General features: G+C 42.1%; 1 protein-coding gene across 2 annotated transcripts in view; it reads right to left on the reverse strand.

Moving 5' to 3' along the window:
• Positions 1–3,598: 3,598 nt before the first annotated feature.
• Positions 3,599–25,371, reverse strand: part of znf423 (zinc finger protein 423) — a 150,603-nt gene continuing 128,830 nt past the window's right edge. For both annotated transcript variants that reach the window (XM_073472757.1, XM_073472756.1), the window contains exons 19-21: positions 21,123–21,254; positions 18,350–18,465; positions 3,599–4,384 (exon numbers count right to left, since the gene is read on the reverse strand). In XM_073472757.1, coding sequence (XP_073328858.1) covers positions 4,355–4,384; positions 18,350–18,465; positions 21,123–21,254 — 278 coding nt within the window. In that variant the 3' untranslated portion in view covers positions 3,599–4,354. The remainder of the gene's footprint in view (positions 4,385–18,349; positions 18,466–21,122; positions 21,255–25,371) is intronic.

Consider the following 25,371-nt stretch of genomic DNA (forward strand, 5'->3'; position numbering starts at 1 on the left):
TGCACAAAAATATACATCTAAATAAGTCTGTCAGTCTTGTGGTGAGTCATAAAAACACAGCCAATGGAGCGCACATTACATAACTAAAGTTTCAATCTTGCTGAATGTCTAAAATGGAGATTATCATTTGTTTTTGTGTTGTTTTTATGTTATATAATCTGTAGTTAGAAGCAGGTCCAAAGTGAAATGGCAGCCCAGCTTGAGAGTGACTCCAGCTGCAGTGTGAGTACTGAATCAGATCCTGAGTTTGTAAACTTTATCAACTTTTTGCAGACTTTCAAAATGCATAATAAATGATCAGTGACGGGCTGGCAAGGACATTTAAGTTTGACATTTTTCTTGTTTTAAGTACACACCTCTATCTTTATTATCCTATTTGTGGTATTGCGGGCCTCACCGTAACATATATTTTTTATCATTTTTATTAAGTGATATTTTCCTAAAAACTTAAGTCATTCCTTGACTTTTCCTTTAACACACCTAAAGTTTTCACTCATCCAGTGAAATATCTGAACATCTACCAGCACTGGACTGGCAGAAATGCCGTACCGACATCAATAGTGTCGGTGATCATCCGGCTTTTACTCTTGTGGTGCCACCAGCATGTCACACCTTTGATGCTGAGAAATATCTTATATTTACTAAATAGTCTGTACAGGAGGCTGCCCAGCCATGCGGTCATATTGGAAGGAAGCATCACAATCAATACAGAACATGTTTGGTGACAGAATTGACTGCACTTTTACTACAATTTATTTTAGAAACATAGCATCTTATTTATTGGTGCAGGACAAATACCTATTAAAAATATTATTAGCTGCCGACAAGAACGTGGTAACACGAAAAAGGCTTACAGGCCGAACCTCCAGCAGAGAGTGACTGGATTGATATTGTTACTGCTGCTCAAAGGATGGAGAGAATAACCTTTTCGCTATGGGCTGATAAATTCCTACTACACTGGTGAAAATGGGTTGTGTATGTTTCCTACGAGATGACCACAAAACCTTTATTGTATGAACTGACAGTATATTCATCCAATTTTCCAATTGTCCAATACTCAACTGTACTTTGTGCCAATTAGAAAATGTTAGCAAGATGACTTACTATATTAAGATTGCATACATTACACCTTTTAAACATCATAGGAGCCGCTAGTGTGGCTGTAGACTGTAGAAATTATGAATGAAAAGGTTATTAGTATTGGATCTTCAGCACTGGTTCCCCTCTGCGCTTCTCCCTGTTCACAATCAGCTGGTCAAGCTCCTGAGGTCAGTGGATGACACCGCCCTCATTGGGCTCATTCCTGGTGGGGATACAGAAGGAAGGCTGACCATCTGGTGACCTGGTGCTGGCAGAACTACTCAGGGCTCTAAAGACAGTGGAGGCGGTTGTGGATTTCAGCCCGCCCCCATCACCCTGTGTGTCTCCTCGGTTGACATTGTGGAGTCCTTCAGCTTTCCTGGGCCCCATCATCACACAAGAGCACGAGTGGGAGCTGAACATCAACTCATTCACCAACAAAGCCCCACAGAGGATGTACTTCCTGTGGCAGCTGAGAGAGTTTAACCTGCCAAAGACAATGATGGACCATAACCTCACACCAGAAGAACGGTTTCTATGCAGCTTGCCTTATCAGTGAGGCCAGGTTCCCCTCGCTAGAACATGAACAAGAAGTCTCCACACCTGACTCAATGTGCTATATTAATACACAACTTTTGACTGTTATATCAGTACTTTGCACATATTCTTTAACCTTCAGACTGTGAATGTTTTTATTATACATGATACTGTCTTTCATTTATGTTTCTTGTCTCAGAAACATATGAGACAAGATGTATGTATTTTACTTTCTTATTTTATTTATTGTTGAGCACAAATAAACCACTACAAATTCCTTGTATGTGATGACTGCAGCGCTGTGCAGCCTTTATCCTCGTTGCTCATTCATACCAGTTCTGAACATCTGTTTGATCCACTAAACCTTTACATTCATCAGGTGGCACATCTTGAAAGGGATGTTTGTGATGCTCTGCGTCTGTTTGATGTGTAATTAGCCAGTTGTTAGCTGGGGCGTAACAATTTGCAGAACTGATGGTAGATCAAGGCAGTGTTGCGGAGAATTCTGGACATCTTACTTCCATACTGTACATGCAACATGCTTCACTTTGACAGAGACCAATCTCATTTTACTTCTTTAAAACATTTACTTATTTGTCTTTTTTTATTTAAATGCAGTTACTAATATATATTAAAGAAATATGATATCATTTAAATCAAAGTTATTTGCAGGATCGGTTGTCAAAGTGAAGACACACACACTGTACAAACAAATTCCAACAAGCACCATGTGTCTCTTTCTCTGGTGGACGCATTCTGAGATGATTGTTGCAAAGTGTGATCAGCCCCACAGTTACCTTGTGAATGAAGTCCCTGGGTATAATGACAGTGCACGGGCTGACAGAACACTGACACAGTCTGTCCTCTGTTTTTTGGCAGCGCAGACGGAAGAATTGCCGAATTGCCTGTAACATTACTGTATTCTTCACATTAACCTTGAACCGGTTACTAAATCCTGTGTTTTAAAGGGTCACCTCCACAGTAATTGTTTCCACAAAAATGACAATTGCATGGTCTTACAGTTTACCAGATAATCTGCGATTTCTCTTGGACACCAGTTTTCCTGACTCCAGCACAGCTTGGAGTGAGTTGGAGGGAGATGTGTGTTAGTCTTACTTGCTGAGGTAGTATTGCTTACAGGTCCTTAATCATGTAGATGTACAGAAGGCTTTACACTGACGAGAGTGATTCAAAGAGCACCTCCATTGCTTTTAGTCAGCCAGGCTAAAAATCAGAGTAGGAAGATGCCAACGTGATAACATACCTGCAATCATACATTCAACAATGCTCCTGTCAGGTTAGCTGTGTAAGTGTCATTACTTGGAGGTTTTATGCCTCACGTCATTTAATGAGGAATTTTTCTCTTGGCTGACAGTCTGAAGAAAATGAGCGGATTAGAGAAAAGCAAATAAAAAAATGTAGCAGAAATATGTGTTTCACTTCTTTCCTCTCCCATTTGTCATCTTATGACCCCCCACAGAAGAGTCTTAACACCCAAGTTGGGCACAACATGGCTAGAATATATTTGAATGTTTGTACACATTGTGTGAAGCTCTCTGAGCTGACTTTATAAATGAAGTGTGCGATGTATTAAAACCCTTTAAAATATGAACTGAACTTGTGAACGTTTATTCTTGATTTTGACCATCACAGCTCTGAATCACCCTCGAGAGGATTTTGAGGATTACTACAGTTGAATTTGATAGATGTATAATAATATGGATGTTATGACATTTCAGTACATGCACGCTCACAGATTCACGTCTTTTGAACAAATGCACATCACACAGAAATTCTTTATTTGTCATTTATTTATTTGTTTTATCTTTTTTGTCTGTACTAGATTATTGCAATCTGGTTAATTCACATTTAAAAAGCAGTCATTGACCAGACGCACTGAAATCGATGATATTCATTTTTACAATAACCATTATAGGCCCCATAGAGACTGGAAAACCCAATCCAAAAAAAGAAACATCTGTATGTTTTTCTGCACTTTATTTTGTTTGATGTCTTTTTTTTCATAGTAATTACAAAAAGGAAAAAATATATAACAATAATCATAAAAAGGAGAGTTGGGGGGAAAAAAACTCAGGAATATTACGACTGGCAAACAAACAATCACAACACAGCACAAGTACCTACTTACGGCGAGAAATGAAAGGTACAAAAATGAAAACGAAGAAAATAAGCGCATATGGCAGAAAGAAAAATCAAAGAAATTGGCACCTATGAAGTTAAATACAATAAGCAACTGAGGGGACGAGAAAGTGAAGCTTTTTTACTACAATCTATTGAAAAAAATCCCAAAACAAAGGGTGTTTTCTTGCTTTTTTTTCTTTTCTATTTGTTAAAAAAAATAAAATGCCTGACCTGGGGGAGTGATGGGTGGGAAGAGAGGAAAGGAGGAGGGGAGGGGGGAGAAGCTGGTGGGGACGTTGGCAGGGACAATAAAAAATACTGCACGTACAATACCTTTTTTCACTCCTCTCTTTCCTTCATCTCGCTCTTACCGTTTCTCTCACCCACTTTTTCCTTTCTTTATTTAATAGCATATCCCATTAATATTCCTTTCCCCCGCTGCTCCTAATAGCCGCGCCCAGTGGCGCGATCGTTAGAGTTTTACATGTGAGTAGCAAATGACACTTTGATTGGCTGTGATGTGGAGATGGGAGTCCCCTGCCGGCTCCGGGTCGGGGGCCCCGGCTGAGCCGAGAGATCCTGCCGGGCCTCGGTCTCACTGCGCGTGCTGACTCAGTGTGTGGTTCTGCAGGGAGAGAGGGAGAGGGAAAGATAGAGAGAAAAAGTGAGAACACATGATGAGAGAAATAATGGGCTACGTGAGCATAGTGCTTTCCACTTGCACCCCCACCCAATAAAAGAACAGAAGAGAACAGAAACACAACTGCCTCCCACAGTACAGACAGCAAGGCCTCCTCGCTTTATACATAGTCTGATGAAAGGAGGGGAAGAACAAGAGAAGAGAATAGAAAGACGGAAGACAAAACAAGAGGAGCAGACAAGACAACCACAACATTAACTATTAGGTGCAGTACTGCACACACAAAACACTTTGAGAGACAGGAAAACATATTTGGCATTGTGTGTGGTGTTATTTACTACATTAATCATACATACATGTTCACATGTTGGAGCAGATTTTAACATTTTAAATCTAACTATGCATTTAAGCACAGAGATGAAATGCTTATGTTAGACATTGTGAGACACATGCACATATTTCTACACATTTTGGCACACACAAAAATAAGACTAGTCATCCAGTAAAAGCAGAACCTGGTTTTGGTTGGAGCCAGATGATGACAGATCATATAGTATTTGCTCTGTTATTGTTTTATTCCTTATCTGTGGGAACCCAGAGCCTCGATTTGTTTATTCAGATCTGTGAAACCCTTGTGTCTTTTGATATTGTGATTAATATTTTACAGAGACCGTCTCCATACCTCGGAGACGCCTACACTCACATCTCTCCAAAGGCATGAGCGCACTACACATCAATACATAATCACAATGTATAAAAAAAAAAAAAAAAATACACCTTTTTTTTCAGAATTAAAATTCACAGCAGCAGTGAGAGCACAAAGGGAGACGGATGCAGCGATCTCTAGGTAAAAACTAGAGAGGAGGAAGTGAGATTCGGAGACGGATTTGTATGCGTAAATGGCGGAGGTGGGCACACAGGAAAACCGACAAGTATACAGTATACTGCGCGCGCACACACACACACACACGCCATTAATAACACGCCAGTGTTGAACTTTCTTAGTGAAAGATAAATACATGGTAACAGGCTTGTACACGCTCCTTCTTTTGGAGTGGGGAATGCACAAAAATGTGCAAAACAAATGTTTTCTTCAGCACACATGATCACACACACACACACACACACACACACACAGACATAAACAGGCACACACACTTGTACAATCAGTCCTCTCTGGCTGTTCCATATCAGCTGCAAAGGGGAACTGAACTCATGATAATCTGGATTTGCTGGTTTGGAACTTAGCAGGCATCACATCTAAAGCTGTGGGGATACAGTGTCTATGTGTGTGTGTGTGTGTGTGTGGAAGATGGAGAGATGATTGGAAAGATTTCTCTGGGAATTTGTGTGTGTGTGTATGAGAGAAATTTCCACTTGGATGTTTTCCTCCTCCTCTCTCCTCATTTTCCCCAGACTGTACAGCTTTCTCCCTGTGAAACCTTCCCTACCCCTCTCTCTCTCTCTCACACACACACACACACACACACACACACACACACACACACACACACACACACATTCCCTCTGAAACCTCTCCCTATCATCCTTGCTTCTTTTTCACACACACTCTCGCTTATAGACACACAACACACACACAATTCCCAGTGAGATCTTCCCAATCAACGCCGCCCCCCCCTTCCCCATCACTAAAAGCAGCTTTCTCAGATTAATCTCTCTCTCTCTCTCTCTCTCTCTCTCTCTCTCTCTCTCTCTCTCTCTCTCACTCACACACACACACACACACACACACACACACACAGATAGGCCCCACTACAGAAAGAAGGGAAAAAAGGACAAAAAAGAACAGCGGATGGGAGAATGAAGAAGAAAAAAAACAACAGCAACAACAAAAAAAAAAAAACGAGGAGGGGATTGGGGGATGAACAGAGGAGATGGAGGGGTGGATGGGGACAGAAATGTGAAGGATTATACGTGGTTTGGGGTTGATAAATACTTATTTGTCATTCTATGGGCCTTATCTTGCTGTGCATGTTTCGTTGAGCCCTTTGGTGTGAGAGTGTGTGTGTGTGTGTTTTTGTGTGTGTGTGTGTGTTTGTGTGTGTGTGTGAGTGAGTGTGTGTGTGAGAGAGAGAGAGAGAGAGAGAGAGAGAGAGAGAGAGAGAGAGAGAGAGAGAGAGAGAGAGAGCGAGCATGTATGAGAGTGTCTGTCACTCGGCTTTAGAGGCCAAGCTAGCCTGTCCGGGGGAAAGCAAAGGGTATTAATGTCCGACGCACACACACACACTCACTCAGTGACACAGGCAGTAGAAGGTCTCAGAGAAATGGGTGAGCAAATAACGAACATGACAGTGAAAAATAAGTGTCTGTTTCTGTATGTTCGTGTGTGTTTGTGTGGAGGCCTCTCCGGTGAGGAAGCAGATCTCTTTGGGAGCCACTGACCCCATTATGATAGAAAAACCCTCGTCTCTCTCTATTTTTCTCTCTTTCTTTCTGTCTGCTGCCTCTCACTCCATCGCTTCCTCTTATCCTCTCCGCTCAATCGGCAAGCTAACTGGCTGCATTTCCTCTCGTCGCCAGAAGAGGTCAGGCTCATTCCTCTTTACGTGAGGAGAGGAGAGGAGAGGAGAGGAGAGGAGAGGAGAGGAGAGGAGAGGAGAGGAGAGGAGAGGAGAGGAGAGGAGAGGAATTGACCTCCTACATGACCTCATATATGACCTCTAAGAAGGAGGTCATTAGATATGTGAATGGAGAGAAAAGCAGAAGAAAAGCACAAAAGCCAAGTTGTAGACAGATTTCAGGAAGGAAAAAGGGAAGTAGGGAGGAAGTAGGAAAGGGAGAGAGTGTGTGTCTGTGTGTGTTTTCCCTCAGGTTCTTTGGGTCCTGCTGTTGCCGTATTGATTTGTAGACGGAGCGAGGGATAGAAAAGGAAGGACAGAGGAAGAGGAGGGAGGGATAGAGGGAGGGAGGCTGCGGTCACTCCCTGGAGAAGCTTGCGGCGCTGCAGTGGACTGCTGGAAATAGCCCAGAGGAGAAGAGAGGGGAGAGAGATGAGAGAAGGATGTAATGGACGGATGGATGACAGCCTGCCATGCTACACACATCATATGACACACGCAGACACAAACACACACTTCCCATTTACTTCTCTTCATTTACGTTGTTGTTGGGAGCTTGTTATTGATTATGCAGCAGTGCAATCGATCAGAGGCCTGCATATGTGTGTGTGTGTGTGTGTGTGTGTGTGTGTGTGTGTGTGTGTCACAGTGTGACATCTGCTCTACAGAAGACTAATTGATATATTCTACAGAAAAAATGTATGACAGAAGGAGGAGAAGAAGACTGTTTAGTGTTTACTGTGGTCCTCGGCCGGAGATGAGTGTGGTCAGCTCTCAGACAAAGTCGCCTTTTATCAAACTCCACATCTGCAGATGTTTCACAATAAAAGCCTTCCAGTAAAATTATTTTGTGAAAACTTCTGGAAGTGTTGTAATGTGGAACAGACGAGGCAAATGTGCAGAATAAATAAGAACAGGAAGGCTTCTTATGAGTGAAAACAAAAATTGTGATGCAAAAAATGATCATTCCCACTTATCGTTAATCATACTGCAATTGTAATATCTGTAATAGCATGATTGACACAGGTTAGTTTGAATATGAGGCAGCAGCCTTCTTATTAATTCTGCTGTTATTTACTGTCAGACAGGAACAGCCTCTTTCAGCTCCTTATGGATTATGTCATTCGGTAAAGCCCACTTCCTGGATGACTTGAAATGGAATGAAAATGAACATAATCCCTGGTTTGACTTTATTTCACTATGTTTCGACTGTTCTTTTCATAACAGAGGGTGTGTGTGCAGTAGTGAGAACAGCCCATCTTCCCGGCCAGACCAGGCCAGACCAGTCAATACAGAGGCCTGTCATTGTTTTTCCTAAACTGCTTAGAGAGAGCGAGGCTAAAGCCTGCAGAGCCCTGGGCCCAGGGGAAATATGGCCCTGTCGCATTACCCACGCACAAACTGCCAGAGACACACACACACACACACACGCACACACACACACGCACACACGGGAATGCATTCACTGATGTGCACCCGCAGCTAAGAGCACATGCATGCACAGACAATCACACAATGGCAAGAAAAAACGCAAAGAATACACAATAGCGCACACACAGACATGCACACATACACACACAGTCTCATGGCCTAAGGGAGAGGGGTAGGACAGAGGAAACCAAGAGATAGAGATAGGAGAAAATCTAATCTGCCTTGTCCTGCTCCACTCTGCTATCTACTGCATTACACACTACATATGTGTGTTTGTGTGCTGATGCTTGTGTTTTAGATGGGTGGACGAGCACCGCTGTCACCTTTAATATGCATGCAAGTGTTTTGCCTGTTAAGTTTCAGCCATATAGCAGAAACATGTACAGTAGCTGTGTGGCTACATTTGCCACCCGGCCTGAACTTAAAATGTCGGATTAATAACTTTCTCACAGTTACTTGAACACACAAACACACACACACACACACACACACACACACACACACACACACACACACACACATTCTGCACTGATCTGTGATGATAACAACTACACCTTGAGAACTAGGTGCCAAGTCTCTAATAGACACAGGAAGAGGAAGCACTGCTTGGAACTATGCCGTGTGTGTGTGTGTGTGTGTGTGTGTGTGTGTGTATGTGTGTGTGTGTGTGTGCGTGCATGTGTGTGTGTTACCTACATGTATCAGCGAGCGTCTGTCAGTACGTGAATTTGTGTCAAATGTGTGTGTATGTGGGGGTAATTGGAGGCAGTCCAAATGCTGTGTGTATGTGTGTGCCCCATCTCCACTGCTGTTTTTAACACCAAATGAAAAATCACCTTAGTCGCCTTGTGGTCTTCTTTGGGTTCAGTGTATTTATAGCTCAGAGTTGACACTCTTCCAACAGAGTGAGCGTGTGTATGTCTGTGTCTATGTCCGTGTGTGTGTGTGTGTGTGTTTGTGTGTGTGTCTGGGACTAGCAGATGGGCTGTCTTAGCCCTCTTCCTCTGCTCCCTGGCTTGTCTTTAGCCCCACCCGTCCAGGACAGGATGCTGCCTCGGGAGCAGATCGAAAATAAACGCACCCCCTGCCCTTAACATCCCGCCGACACGTATTCCCTGCTCCCCTCCCACGCCTCCATTTCTCTCTGTCTGTCTCTGTCCCTCCCTATCACCCCTCTGTCTCTCTTCCTCCTTTTGTAAACCCACCTCTATACATGACATTTAAATCATCTATCCAAAACTTCCTTTATCTCCTTCATTTTCCAGCTGACCCCCACTTCTCTCCTCCGCCATCCCACCCAGGGTGACCTCTCTGACCATGTCCTGTTTGGAGTACTCCCTCCCTTTCTTTCTCCTAGGGGACTTCCCCTCGCCTGTTGCTTCTCGCCCAAACAGCCAGGTTTGGACCAGTAAACACAACCCAAAATACACTCACAGCATGAAGGGCACACACAAACACACAGAACGGCAAAAGGCAAACACGCATGGATCTACACCAGATTCACAGCAAAGGTGAGGGCTCCCTGCGGGAAGCTGTTACACAAAATAGGAAGTGACTTCACCTCCGACACAAACAACCGATCACTCCTGAGCACAACAAGACTTGTTTGAGTCATAGCATTAGACAGAAAAATTTGGGCATGTTAAAAAAAAAAAAGAATTCTCTCTCTCTCTCTCTCTCTCTTACTCACACACACACACACACACACACACACACACACACACACACAGACTACTCTCAGGGCCGAGGGTCCTTGTAGACTGTGAAGCTGAGTGCCAGATGAGGACTGGAGCCTGCAGACATGGGTGACAAGACAGACAAACACAAGCATCCAAAAATCCAAAAACACACTCGTACATTCAGTGTCCTGCCAGTACGCGTGCAAGGAAGCAGGAACACACACACACACACACACACACACACACACACACACACACACACACACACACACACACACACACACACACACACAATAACACTGTGTAACCCAGAATGGCAGGCAGACATAAATGAAATATGTGTTTAAAGGTTACAGATGTATAAATAAATGCACGGACATGATCCGTCCAACACACATGAGCTCACAATTCAGCAGAGCGTGTTGGCTTTCCGTGTCACTGTCATATTACTGCACACGCCCAATCCCCATGAGTCCCTAGGGGGCCCGCTTTTGTTTTATTACCACGCACCCTAAACTGGCAGAAATGCAGGAAGAAAATCAGAGACAGCACGGACATAAAGATGGATGAGTGAAGGAGACAAGAGTGTGTTGTGTTGATACATGAAGGGAGGGAGGAAGGGTGAGTGTGAGGACACAGTAAAGTATGTGTACACAAGAGTATTTTTGTATTTTTGATGATGTTTGTCATTCAATTCATTAGAATTTTCAGTAGATTAAGCATTGACTGGGAGATCAATTAAATTTGAAACACAAAATAAGACACATTTTTCTTAGATGGTCCTCTAATCTCTGATTTAAACGGCCTCTTAAAATAACTGAAATAAAGACTTACATTTTTTTATTTAACTTTGTCAAAACCCATTGATGTAAATAAAGCTGAGACAATTAGTTAATTCATCACTTAGCTGTTAGAAAACTAATCGGCATGTACTTTGATTATCAAATGATTGTTTATATCGTCTTTGTAAATATTAAGTTGTTTCCTTCCTATTGTATGATAGTCAACTCAATATCGTTTACATTTACGTGCACGTTTACGTCCACCTGGGCTCTGGAAAATTGTGAATGTGTACATTTTTCACTATATCCTTACATTTCATAAAACAAATGATTAACCAACTAATTGATAAAACATTCAGCAAATTTATTTGTAACAAAGGTTCTATACATTTGCACCATTTGCGATATACATTTGATGGGTTGTGGGTTGACATTTTGAGGGGTCACACTCCTCAAAACCTATTAACTCACTGGAAGTTCACCACCAGAAGCCCACCAGTTTCTGTCTGTTTGTTTGCTACTGTCACGTTTTAACCCAATATGGATTCATTTCTCATTGCTCAATCAGCACAGTGTCTTTTGTACTGTATAACACAGTTATATTGCCATAAATCATTAAAAAGAAGAATTTCTTGATTTTTTTTTAATGTGATTTTGTTCAAACATCACTATTTTCAGCTGCAATTTAGTTATTTTCCTGATTGAAGTGTTTGTCCTGCATGGTTTGTTCAAGGACTCTCAGAAATTAGATAAAGATCATTTTTACAGTTTGTGGCTACGATAAATGGTTTAATTTGTTGATATTTCAGAAAAACATGCCTTTCAAACCTGCCACCAGTTTTGGTGTTGTGAGGGTTAATAGGTATAACATATAGTAAGCCCATTTCAAATAATACCCATTGTACACTGTTGAAAAATGTAACACTTGTTACTTATAATGTATTAAAATCTCATTCTAAAAAAATAGAAAAAAACAGGGAAAGGTACTTGCTCTATTTCTAATGAGATGCTTCAAAATGAAACAAAGCCCCAGAGCAAGAATGATAAAAGCGTGACTGATTAGACTAAAAAAGTGAGACAAGGATAGGATAGGAGTGTTATTTTACAGAGCCAAACAAAAAAAAAATTTTTTTAAGCTGTTGATGTGATGAGATGTGGTGTGTTTGTGTGTGCCGTGCTCATATTGGTATGTGTATTTTGGCAGGGCTGATAGAACACTACGCCATGCAGCGTCTGTCCTGTTCTGTGACACATCGCCTCTGTTCACCTGTCACACACGCACACACACACACAAACCAAATGACAGGAACATGGTCCAAGCTGTTAGGAACCCTCCAGGTGCTGGCTCACATAGTGCAATTCCTTTGTATCTGTCCCCAATTCTGTTTATCTCTGTCTGTCTCTCTATCTCACTCTGTCTGTCTTTGTCTCTCTGCATCCGCCTATTTGTTCCTCCGCTTTACATCAAAGCAACAAGTTTCTTCTTTTGACTCATTTGTTTCTCTACCTCCTTCCTCACAGAGACCCACTGTGTATCGTTTTTCACCGTTTTCAGGTGGTAAGTTCCTAAAGGCATAAATGCAAACACACACACACACGTGGACACATGCATATAAATATCATACTTTCTTTCTTTTATCCAAATCCAGCATGAAGAGAATATGCTTTGCAATGAACACTGCAAAAATCCCAACAGTGTTAACAGCCACAGAAACAATTTGGATGCAATTCTTCCTCAGGTGGTCAGAGGGGTGAAAAAAAGTCTGCAATGACTAAAGGCAGTTAGGTACAACGGCAGAATTACCTTTTACATCTTTCAAAATACATTGTTGTTGATGTGTTTCTTTTGCTTGGCCTCTGTTTTTTTTGCTTTGAATTTTTTAACATTTGCTTCCAAAATTCAGTTTTTCTATATATGCTGTGTAAGCAGAACTTCTACAAATACTAGAAATCTTAGTAGTTGTTGTATCAGGTAAGGCTGACTGGCTTACAGTCTCTGTCTCGCTATCCTCTCTTTTGTTTTGAATCTCTTTTTGTTTCTGTCTCTCCTTCCCCTGCTGCAAATAACTTCAAGTCCGGGGATTCAGGGAGGCAAGAGTATGTGTATGTGTGAGTGTGTGTGTATGTGTCCCAGGTCCCCATTCTAATAACAGAGAGTCTCCCAGTGAGTGGTGGGGCAGCTGAGTGTGCTCCCCTGGAACGCCACAGGGATCTACGGATCAAATTCATACACACACGCACATACACACACTGAGCCATGGGAGACATGGATCATAGAGTACACACTATGACTTGACACAACACTCACAACTGACTGCAGCACCCAGACAATGGTGAACACACACACACACACACACACACACACACACACACACACACACACACACACACACACACACACACACACACACAAATAAATCCTATTGCCAGTTCAACCACATCCACACCTTTCCATAATTCAGTTAGAGGGAGACAGTGAGGCTCTTAGATTCAGACAAAGACAAAGACAACATTATTCACAGACAGACTACTAAACACAGCTCGTTTCTCAGACACACACACACACACACCTGCACACACACACACACACACACACGTTATTCATTACTTTCGCTGCAGGGGAAACATTTTAAATATTTCTTTCAGTTTCCAGGTGTGGACAACATTCAGTAACTGCTTCATACTGACTGCATACAAATGAATAACATGTTACTGATATAATAGCTCGTTGTTGGGGAGTGGTCGAACAATGTTTAAAAGGTTAAAGGTCCACTGTGTAGTTTAAGGGAAGAAATTTTAACCAGAAGAGAAAGATCTTCACTGAGTGATTTTTTATGCCAAAACAAACTAAATAAACAAACTGTTTTCATGACTGAATAAACGGAATAAACAAACTGACCTTAAAGGACAACACAATTCCATACTGTCTGACTTTGTTTATATTTGGCGGACCCTGCCACCTTTGTTAATACAGGAATTCTGAGTTTGAAAGTCTTCTCCAAAACTACATGGTTCCCCTTTCAATGTAAAATGCAATAACTCTTAGTTAGACTTAGTTTGTGCATGAAACTGCATGTGTCTGCCTTTCTGTCTGGATGGATTTCTCCATTCTTCTCTGTATGTCTGTTTCTTTATTTCCCAGTTTTCCATCTCTCCGTCTACCCCTTCATCCATCCATCATGTGTAAACTATGTTCTTTTAATTGTGTCTACGAGGGAACAGATCCTGATTGTGTGCACGCACAACTCTCAAATATTCAACACAGCTGGGGCAAGAGGAAAGGAGGAAGATGTGGCAGAGGGAATTAACACATAAACAAACGAAAGGAACCCCCGCATCCATCCATCCATCCACACATGCATCCATTTATTCATCTGACCAGCAATCCACCCATCTAGTAGTGTTTAAATATTTAGTAGCGCTAAAGGAAATTGTGTAGCACAAGACGCAAAGGTAGAAAAAAAGGGGGGTGATTGGGGAGGAGTGTAAGAGTGATGGATGCAACAAGGGATATGAGGAAGCATTGAGGGCAGAAGCTGCAGTATAGCACCCCCTAGAGGCTTAAAGAGAATGTGAGAATCAAGATGCCTGTCAGGGAATGTAAGACAGGAGAGAGTTGGAGCTGACACAGAGCTGCAGGACTGTTTCAAACTAGGTACACTTTTAGAGGAGGGAAACACAGTCTCCAAAGACAACAAAAGAGTACATGTTGTAATTTTGTATGAATGTCAATGTTGGTGAAAAACTGACATTATAAAAACAATAACAAAACAGTTTTTACTGTCGTGCTAAATGCTAAAGAAAGAAAGAAACAAAAACAGAGAGAATGAGGAGAGTCTTATGTGAAGTCTGGGAGTAAAGGCAGAGAGAGATCCAGAAGGACCTCACTGATCAGGGCCACGGCATTTCTTATTTACACACACACACACATACACATAACTCGCAGACACACACCAAAACATCTCTTATTTACCAGCTTACGTCTGCACTATTTATGGGGCACTGGGGAGAGGCACAGAAGAGAGGAAGAGAGGAGAGGGGCTAAAATATGCATAGGGGCTGGTTCTTCTGGGACTGAGGGGGGGAGTCGGAGAAAGGGAGGAAGACAGAATAAGAGGTGGGAGAGAGACGGGAAGAGAGAGAGAGTGAAATTGGTGGTCTGCATGTATAGGGAATGGATAGAGAGATGAAAGCAAGTGATTGAGAAAAAGTGAAAGTCTTTGTATGCAGAGAGAAGGAAAGAGTGCAATCAGGAGGGAGAGAGGATGATGCAGAGACGTGTCCATGCGGCAGTGACCCTTGGGTCTGTGTGAGGGAGAGAAAGAGGGAGTGAGCCGGACATCATATGGCCCCTCTGAGGGGTTGAAAGAGGCCAAAGCCTTTTCTAGCTGGCCAACCAGCCTTCTTCATCCATCCGTACCTCATTAAAACGCACACAAATTACCCTATTCCACTTTCTCTGGCAGATGCACGCACGCACACACACACACACACACACACACACACACATAAACTCTAACACACACACATGTGATAACAGCTAGCAGTGGCATTAACCTCCGCGGTTGTAGCTCTCCATCTCCCCCGGTCAGCCTTTCTGTCTAGCCCACTTAGAGAGCCCTCCCATGGGGCGATGGAGCTGTGGCAGGTCGGGCTCGGGCTGCAAGTTTTCACACACACAAGCACACACAGACACACTTGGGCCAGGACCAAAGAGTAACAAGATGGATATAGCCACAGCGCAGCGGCCAAAGAGAAAGAAGTGCAAGGAGCTGAGGGAGGGAAAAAAAGTTGCACTGAGCTCAACTTAGCTGGAATGAAAACAACAGAGTGAAACTCATCTGAACTGACCGAACTCAGCTCAGTTTACTGTATATTTGTGAAGAGTCAAGTCACGCTATCTAAACTTCTCCCCTGCAGATATCCCTCTCAAATTCTCCCATCAGCTTGATATGAGGTAGAATTAGATGTAGACAATAGTATGAAGAAAACAGAGCAAGATCTTTGAAATCCAAGCCTAACAACACTGATCTATCCACTAATTTTTATAGTCCCACAATTCATCAGTCTATAAAGGTGTTGAGACCTGGTCAGACAACAGCAGAAGTGTCATCTTGGATGGAGTGGTATATAAAAGAGGAGTGAGGGTGTTTTTGTGTGGGCATGCAGAGGTGTGTGGAGGTGAGTGGGAGTGTGTGAGGTGTGAGTGTTGCCTGTGTGGACATTAACCGACAGGGTCCAGCAGTCACCCTGCTGTTAAATGGACTGGCCAGCCATATGCCCACCACCTCCGGCCCTACATCACTGCCACTTTGTGTGTGTGTGTGTGTGTGTGTGTGTGTGTGTGTGGTGGCTGCTGCAGGCCTTTGTAATTGTAGATAATCCCTGGTAGAATTTAAAATTTAAACTTAAATAGGATTTCTGTCTTTTTCTGACTTTCCTTGACTAAATCTCAGCCTACACACCAACCACTCTTCTAACTATGCAATAATTGAATACAGCTCTTTTTTTTGGAGTAAACACCTCTTGTCACTATCAACCAGTGATGGAATGTAACTAAGTTCATTTAATCAGGTGCTGTACCTGAGGTACTTATACTTTACTTGAGTATTTCCATTTTTGGATATTTTATACCTCCACTCCACTACGATTTTTGGGGCCAACATTGTACTATTTACTCCACTTCATTTTTTTTGATATCTTTAGTTACCAGTTACTTTTCAGCAGTTACTTTTACATACAGCATCAGAGCCAAAGCAGCACATTTTAAAATTTATTTTATTGGCAATCTGTCTATATTCACTATTGGAATCAGTGTTTTTTTATTGTATTCATCAATCAGTGAACCACTAGTATAAAGTATATACATATATGTAAAAATGTATAATTTACTTTTACATGTAATTTTGATACTTAGGTACATTTTATATCAGATACTTTAAGACTTTAACTTGAGTACTATTGAAGGACGACTTTCACTTTTACCAAAGTAAAATTTTAACACAATATCTTTACTTTTACTCAAGTGTGACCTTTGGGTACTTTGTACAAGATTCTAAACTAAAAAGGCATCAATATTACTGGCTGCAAACTCAACTGTGTCCTTCTAAGATGGACCTTGTAGAGTTTAAGACTGCAAGGTCATGGCCAAAGAGTTGAGCTTGTTGAACAGAAATAGAGTCAAAGAGAACAAAAAGAATGAATGGAAAGAGAGATTAGGATAGTTCATCTTCTAGACAACTTTTATGAAACACAAATCGGGAACATTATAGCGTGTTAACCTTGGTCCATCTGCTGAAAGAAATGTCTGAAAGAACATGGGACATCCTGTGAGCACGATGATGGGCTGTGGTGCTTTTGCAGACTCCACTTAAAGTTAGACTGCAGATTGTATTTGTCTGGATTTTATTTTTTTGTTTTTTCTAATAATAAATTATTCATGTTTTCATCTGTGTAGTTGAACTGTAAAATACACAACCCAGAGAATGTATTATAGATGAAGATATTCTCCAACTACTTTGCTAATGAGACATGTTGATCAGCTTTCCATGGCTTGCAGGGTGGGCACCTGTCCATGTTGACAGTGTCAATAAGTCATCCTCAAAACAGAGCCACATACTGGAAGCAATACATTAAACATATGTTGGTATTTCTAAGCATCAAAATTAATCCTAAACCCAGAAGTATCATTCCTCAAGAGCTGCTGAATTTTTCTTTTGAAGTTTTGTTGTGAATTCAAATAAGCTGCAAGCTTTCATACAATCTTCCACAACAACTATGCCATCTTTAACATACGCCTCTGGCAGCAGCAGAGGAAAGTTACAGATTTCCCCCTTAACAGGGCTGATATTTGACATGCAGATTTTGCAGGTCACTAGTCTGGTGCCAAAGGGCTACAAGAGACAAGGACGAGATGCAATAGAGGAGGACAGGAAGGTTTACTGTACATCATTCAGAGATCTGGCCACAGCTGGCCCAGGACCTACTCTTGGGTGACTTATATCCTTTCTTTCAAATGCACACCCATGCACACACACACACACACACAAATGTGTCTGGACCCTAATGACATGACGCTTGCCAGAACCCTGCTCAGGCCTCATGAGGAGAGATGGAAAGAGAGGGACAGAGGAAAGGAAAGAGGGAGAAATACAACCATAAATAGAGGGATTCTGTGAAATGATGTACAGTAGCTGGGAGGGAGTATGGAAGCAGGTACTGGGAAGGTTACTGTATATTGACGGATGGGTGGAAACCTAGGATGAAGGGAGGGAGGGTGTGATGACAGAGAGTGAGGGTGTGGAGGAAATGAGGAGGTCTGCTCAGGTGGTTGCCAGAAACTGTTTGTCCTGTGTGGGTTTAGAGTTAACTTTCTCCTCTCCTGCACACAATGATTTACCAATTTATGCCAGACAAAGACTGTACACAGACAGACAGTCAGGTGAAGGTCAATACAGAGATAGAGTTTAAGAGACCTACCTGTAGTTCTGTCTGAAAGAAGAACTTCTGCGGACACTGGGAACAGTCGTAGATCTTGTCTTCTTGACCATGGACGGCAAAAATGTGCTGCTGGAGCTTGTTGGCCTGCACAAACACTGGCAAAGGAAAAAATACAGCAAAAGTTATACAGTGTTTCAATCAGCAATGAAGACTGAAGACATTTAAGATAATTCCACAGACCAACAACTCGGCAATCAGCTCAAGTGGACCTTCCAGTTGAGATTTTCCTAGTAGGCAAAATAACAGAAGACTCTGAACTGTTATGGGCGTGTCTGTTGCTGTGCCCGTAATATGGTGCCGAATTCAAGCCAACATCATTTTCAGCAGTTTCAAGATTCAAGTTGGATTGGTTATCATAATATTTGCCAGATGCCTTGCAGTGCCATTGCAATATTTGAATGATTGCATCCAAGCTTTGGAGAAAACTGATCCTGTATCTGTCAGTGGAAGATAACTGAAGGATTGAGAATACAGTTAAAGATGGGAGGATAAGAGATGTATTTTGTGGATCAGGATGGAAAGGATAAGTTGATTGTGGTGAATTTAGATTATCAGGATAATTGTGAATATCCTCGCATCAGGGACTTGAGAAAGCTGTCTAGCTCAATAACATACAGTTGATAGTATAAAAACTACTCTGATTCCGATTTCTGAATTTGAAACAGTTTCAATACTAACTTTCCGCAGTATCAATAATGGTACCAGTTGCAATTTCTTACACTGCTACAGTGCCATTTTAGAGCCATTTTAAGAGTTTAATGCAAATAGTGATGATTATCAGGATAATATTGTGAATCAGTATTAGTTTGGATAATTGTGATCCAGTCCCCATGCCTTACTACAGTACATGTAGCTTTGTTTACAGAACTGCAGATTCAGAATTAACTGGAGCCGAGCCTGATTTACTGTTAACAACCAGACAGTTACAGTGAACACTGCAAGATATGTACTAGACTATATAGTGTATACTGTACTGTTTGAAAATCAACCAAATGGCAACTCAGTTTTCAGTACCCCAACAACAAGTAACCCAACAAACACACACAAACACACACAAAGCAAATTAAGGGTTAAGTTTAAATGAGGGAGCATATGGGATAGCAAGAAAAGACAAAAGGGAGCGAGAGAAAGAATGAGAGAAAACAGGAAGAGCTGTCCTCAGGAGACCTTGTGATATTTATCAATAAATTATCGCTTCTTTTTTTAACTTCCGTTCCAGGGTTGTCTCGTACACTTTTTCTCCTTCTTTTGCTCGCCTTTGTTTCAGTAAACTTTTGGTTTTCGCTGTGAGTGTGTATGTGTTGAATTATTAAGCCTCCCCATAGGAGTGGTGCCCATCTTACTAATTCATAAGCCACCAAGGAATAGAGTTAAAGTTTAAAGCGTTGCTGTGTACCTGGGGGGGAGGGGGAGGGCTACACAACACAACACAAACTCAACAACTGAGCGAGGGAAAGAGAGCGATGAAGTGACAGCGAGGGAGAGAGGGAGGGCTGAGAGAGAGAGAGAGAGAGTATGGGGAGGGAGAAAGCCAAGGTGCAGGCTTAGTTTCTGGTAAACTCTGAACACCACAGGTCTAATTTGGTCATTCAGCATTCTGTTTGGGTCCTCTAGTGGATTTCACCGATATAAAATACTTCATGAACTTTTGCACACACAGAATTTTGTCAGTGCTTCTTTAGCAGCAGCACCCTGCTGGAGTGTAACCCCCACAGTTAGACATGTTAAAACAATGAATATTCTGAATGTGATCTTACGGTTTAGCCAAAACCAAAAACTGCACAGCCATTAGAGCACATTGACTCTATGTATCATGGTGCAGGTAACCCAGAGAGAGCCATTTCTGAGCCCTAACATGTACTGGAGCTGATTGCAGGGAAGATTTAAGAGCAAACCTTGATTCCAGCTAGAATATTGCATTTTTACCAAAATATGTCACTGTTTCCCACATGGAGACTTTACCTGCACAGGCTGTCCAGGTATACGTGGCAACCTATTTTAGCATTTTTTTCCTTTATTTTTTTTCTGTCAGTTTTTGAGATGCCATTCCAAAATGGATTAAGTAACTGACAATCTCTCCTGCTCCACACCTCCTGTTTAATAACAATCACACATGTTCTGCAGAGAAACAGAGAGAGAGAGAGATGTCCTCTGGTATTATGTCCTTCCTGTAAACGCATTAGTTGTGAAATTTAATGTTGCCCTTCTTATGCCTTTGTTTCATAAAACCTTGCAAGTTCACCTGGTTGTTACTATGTAATTTGATACCACGTTGGTTTCTATAGTTACGATAGGCTCCGTCATTGACAACAAGCCTTCAAACGTGGCTCAACTGCTGTTGTTAAAACGGGCAAGGGGTGAAAAAACCCAAAACACAAGGTGTGTTTTTGGCCAAATTTATGAACATAGATAACAGACTTACTGAGCAGTTAAAACACAAAGCAAACAGCTCTTGGTCAGTTCATTGGTGATACTGTACATAGTGATGCAAAATACACACAGAATAGTTTCTTACGGTATACTAGAGTGAGTCTATGTGATTATTCAGGGTAATTTTATGTCCCTGTTGTTTAGTAGTAGTATGTTTATGTTCTTATGCTTTTGTGTACTGTATGTATCATCATGTCCCTATGTCCATTATAAAATGCAAAGCAGATTGGACTCCAGTGAGTAGGAGTTATCTGTGCTCCTGTCCTTGAAGGTGAATGTGTGTTTTTGTGTTTGTGCGGGCATGTGTGTGTCTGTCTCTCACCTGTGAAGCAGACGGGACACTTGAAGGTACCTCCCATGCCTTCAAAGCTGTGCTCTATCAGGTGGCAGAGCAGCTTGGCAGGTGAATCAAACATCTGGTTACACAGCTTGCACTCGTGATTGATGCCCTCCTCTGCAAATAGGAGACAGACACGCATGTGTAGGCCGGGTTAAACAACACGAAAAACAGGAACATATGACATCATTTTAGAACATTAATACAAAACTCGTGGCAGATGTCTTACGCCCTTTCAGAAACTGACAGACACACTCAGACAGTTGTATATATATTATACTGATGTGTCAGAAAACTATATAGATAAAACAGAAGAGCAGCAGACACAGATAAGATGAAATGTGCTTGTGATCATACGGCAATGACAGGAATATCAATAGAGGTGACGTGTAGCCAGTACCCAGCATCCACTCTGTCACATTTGAACAGTGATTCCCAAACTTTTTGTTGAAAAGTTGAATTCTTTAACTCAAACGTTTATTGGAATGCATTTTCATTTAGTTTGACAAACAAGGATTTTAAGGCTCCGCTCCAGATCAGTTCCCCTCCCCTGCTGCATGCTCTCCTTTCATTTTTCCTTCTCCCTTGAACACTCCCCCAACACTCACACACACCAATCCCAGTGCCACGTCTGCCCCAACTGGTAATTGCCTGTCCTCCCCACCGGGGCTATGGATGATCTTCCCTTCCTATAGCCATCCTTCTTTCCCTCCCTCTGTCCTCGTTATCCTCCTTCCCCCCACTGCAGTCACTCATCCATCCCTCACGTTGCCCATTCCTCCCTCCATGTCCCCTTATCATCCCTCTTGGGTCATCACTTGCTGATTAATTTGTGTGGGCTCCAATTCAGGCCCCTCACCCCTTGTTACCTCTCTCCACATACTTCCCCCTTTTCTTTAGTCTGTGAATGTCTCTTTACCATCAGGAGTGTCTATGCTCTATCAGACATTGTCATACTTAGAGAACATTTTTGAAATTCCATGTGGATACTCTTATAATCAATTTCTCTGATCAATTTGTAAGGCCTACTGGTGTATACAGTAGCTAAATGATTTTACATTACATACACACTTTGTCATTAGATCATAAGTCACACTATCATACAAGCACTGCTTCAACATAAGTGACCAATGAGAGGCTAAGAGAGCTGAAACACACAAGAGACTGTCCACAACACAGCCTCCATCCTTCCTCCTTATTCTCACTTGGGATTATACCAATGTTTATGTGTGTTTGTGTGTGTATATGTGTCTATTTTCAGAAGGTGTGAGTGACATCACAGCACCCACGGTGAAAGGCCAGATGAAAGGTGGGCGTCATAAACACACACACGTACAAACACACACACGCACCCCTTGACGATCAAGTCTCCCGCCTGTTGTCCTTATCACCATTGTACCATACAGGACCAATGCCCCAGTCGCCCACACACACACATATACACACACACACACACACACACACACACACACACACACACACACACACACACACACACACACACGTGGGGCCACACACACACACACGCACACCATAGGAGTGTACAGCCCGGAGAGATCAGATGGTGTCTTCTGCGGGCCAATCTGTAACCCCTTGTGGAGTTGCACACACACACACACACACACACACACACACACACACACACACACATTAACACACACAAACATGCATACACATACTGACTCAGAGATAGACAGTCTGTGTCTTCTTCCCTTTTTGTCACTTATCTCATGCCCTGTAAGTGTGTATGTACACACACACACATTTAAACAGTCTGCACAACTTCAGCTGCAGGGCTGCGGGGGATCGTGGGGTTAATAACGTCTTCAATCATACATCCATGACACCCATACTGACTAACACACACACACACACACACACAGCACATACATACACAAAGATTCCTATCTCTCTTTGCCTCAAAGGCCGACACGAGGGTGCCCTAATCCCGTCTCAATAGCTGTGGGGGAGTGTGTGTGTGTGGTGGGTGCCACATGGGCTTATATGGATGAGATGGTATGCCCCATGGTCCTGGTCCCCAAACATCCCTTGTTCACACACACACAGACACACACACAAACCTCAAAGGCTGCTAGGTTGTGTGGGGCGCCAGTGTGTCCGAGACACACTGAGACAGATAGAGGTTCATTATCATTTACTAGGAGATTGAAACAGCAGGAGAGAGTCACATGGAGCGAGACACACTGAGAGAAAGAGGGAGAGAGACGAAGGAGTGTACAGCACTACCAGCTTAATCAATTGTCATATTTCATATTTCAATCATCACAAAAGCATTCCTTGTCTTAGTGAAGGTTTACTTTTATTACACCATGACATTTTCCAAAGAGAAAATAATTATTTCAACTGAAAAAAAAAAAAAAATAAAATAAATAAATGCTACAGGAAAGAGAGAAATACAGAAATAGAGACAGAGAGTGAATAAGTAAGTAATGCCTACGCTTCAGTGATCTCAGTGTGTGCATGTGTGTGTGTGTTTTGGGTCTCTGTAGAAGGCACCTTAAAAGCTCATGCCCTCAGTAGGGGCAATGCTGTCTTTAGAAGTTGGCTTGCACTCTCCCACGCTGGCCAGGATCAGAGAATGTGGTCAAACATTGGCTACCTTTACATGTACACAATGATGTGCCTATTACCCACAGCCCATGATCTTAGACATCCACACTGCTCTGAAATATGATGTATGTGACAGAGTTACTGCAATTAGGAACAGAAAAAGTGCACACAGACCAGTTAATGGCATTTATATACTGTAAATGTGGTTAGAGCGGCTCCTATTAAAGGAAGTGAAACTGAAGCACATAATGTCACTATCATAATCATTGATTGATACCTTACTCATACTTGATTTATAAGAGAATTATTCAACAGTCTACTCCTCTATTGTTGTCAATTATAAAATCATATTGGGTTTTTTTTATTGACAAGCCATGTCAAATAGGGCTGCAACTAATAACTACTGTCATTATTTCATTAAACGTTCGGTCCATAAGATGCCATCCCAATTTCTGGAGCCCAAGGTAACATCTTCAGATTGCTTTTGTTGAAGAACCAACATTTCAAAACTCAAAAATATTCAACTTTCAAGTAACAAACCCTCACATTTGGCACTCTGGAAATGTTCCCTAAGAATGTACGTGAACAATTTATCAATTATCAGAATTGTTGTCAAAGTGTTTATAACATATAATCAGCACCAACAAAATTTAGTTTGTTTTGTGTGCATCTGCATATAATACATTTTTTCCCCTGTCAGTGCAAGCATGTGCCTGGAACACCACACACAGATGACGTCAACGAAGCCATCAGTGTTACAAAATAAACTTCAGAAGCTAATTAACAGTCAATCAATTATTAGGATGAGCGAAAAAAAGAGAAAAGACAAAACTATAGTTAGAGAGCGAAAGAGAGAGACAGAGAGAGAGAGAGAGAGTGAGAGAGAGAGAGAGAGAGAGAGAGAGAATAGAAGGGAAAACAGTGAGGTGCAGAGCGATAATTGGGCTGTCCGGAACAAGGGCATGGAGAGAGGCCTCCAACGCCTCTGTGTGTGTGTGTGTGTGTGTGTGTGCGTGTGTCCCATGAAAGAGTTCTCTTTTCTGACAAATACATTGTTTTGATCAGTGTGTGTGGGGACCGCAGTCTCTGTATGCTGTCCCCCTCTGAGACCCGGGCCGTGTGTGAGCATGTGTGTGTGTGCATGTGACCCATAGTGAGATGACAGAGTCGTAGAGCATCCTGCCGTTACGCTTTGTCTCACAGAGTGCATTTGATCCACCAGCGTGCTCACTCACACACACACACACACACACACACACACACACACACACAGACACACACACAACCAGGGAGGCCTACGCTGGGACAGAGAACACAGGGGAGAGAGAGATGAGAAGAGGGAGAGAGGCAGGGTGAAGGTTAGGACTCTGAGTTTGTTATCACACAACAGCAAATGAACTTTTTCTGCTTTTTTAAGCACATCAAAGCACATTTAGGGATTACGATATGTCTCCATGGAGAATTGCTTTAAATTGTGTTTATGGAGATATCGTGGTCATTCATTTTAAAGGAGCATGCACACTTTGTGAACCCTTGCCCTCTCTTTTTCACACTAATTTTTACAAAATAAAAATAATAAAAATCAGTCTTTCCATATGACAAAGTGAGCGTGACACTATGAGCATTTTAAGCTTATTAGTGGGATTAGTCAAAGGCGAGTTCC

This window comes from Pagrus major, chromosome 8, assembly GCF_040436345.1.
Source record: "Pagrus major chromosome 8, Pma_NU_1.0".
NCBI lineage: Eukaryota > Metazoa > Chordata > Actinopteri > Spariformes > Sparidae > Pagrus > Pagrus major.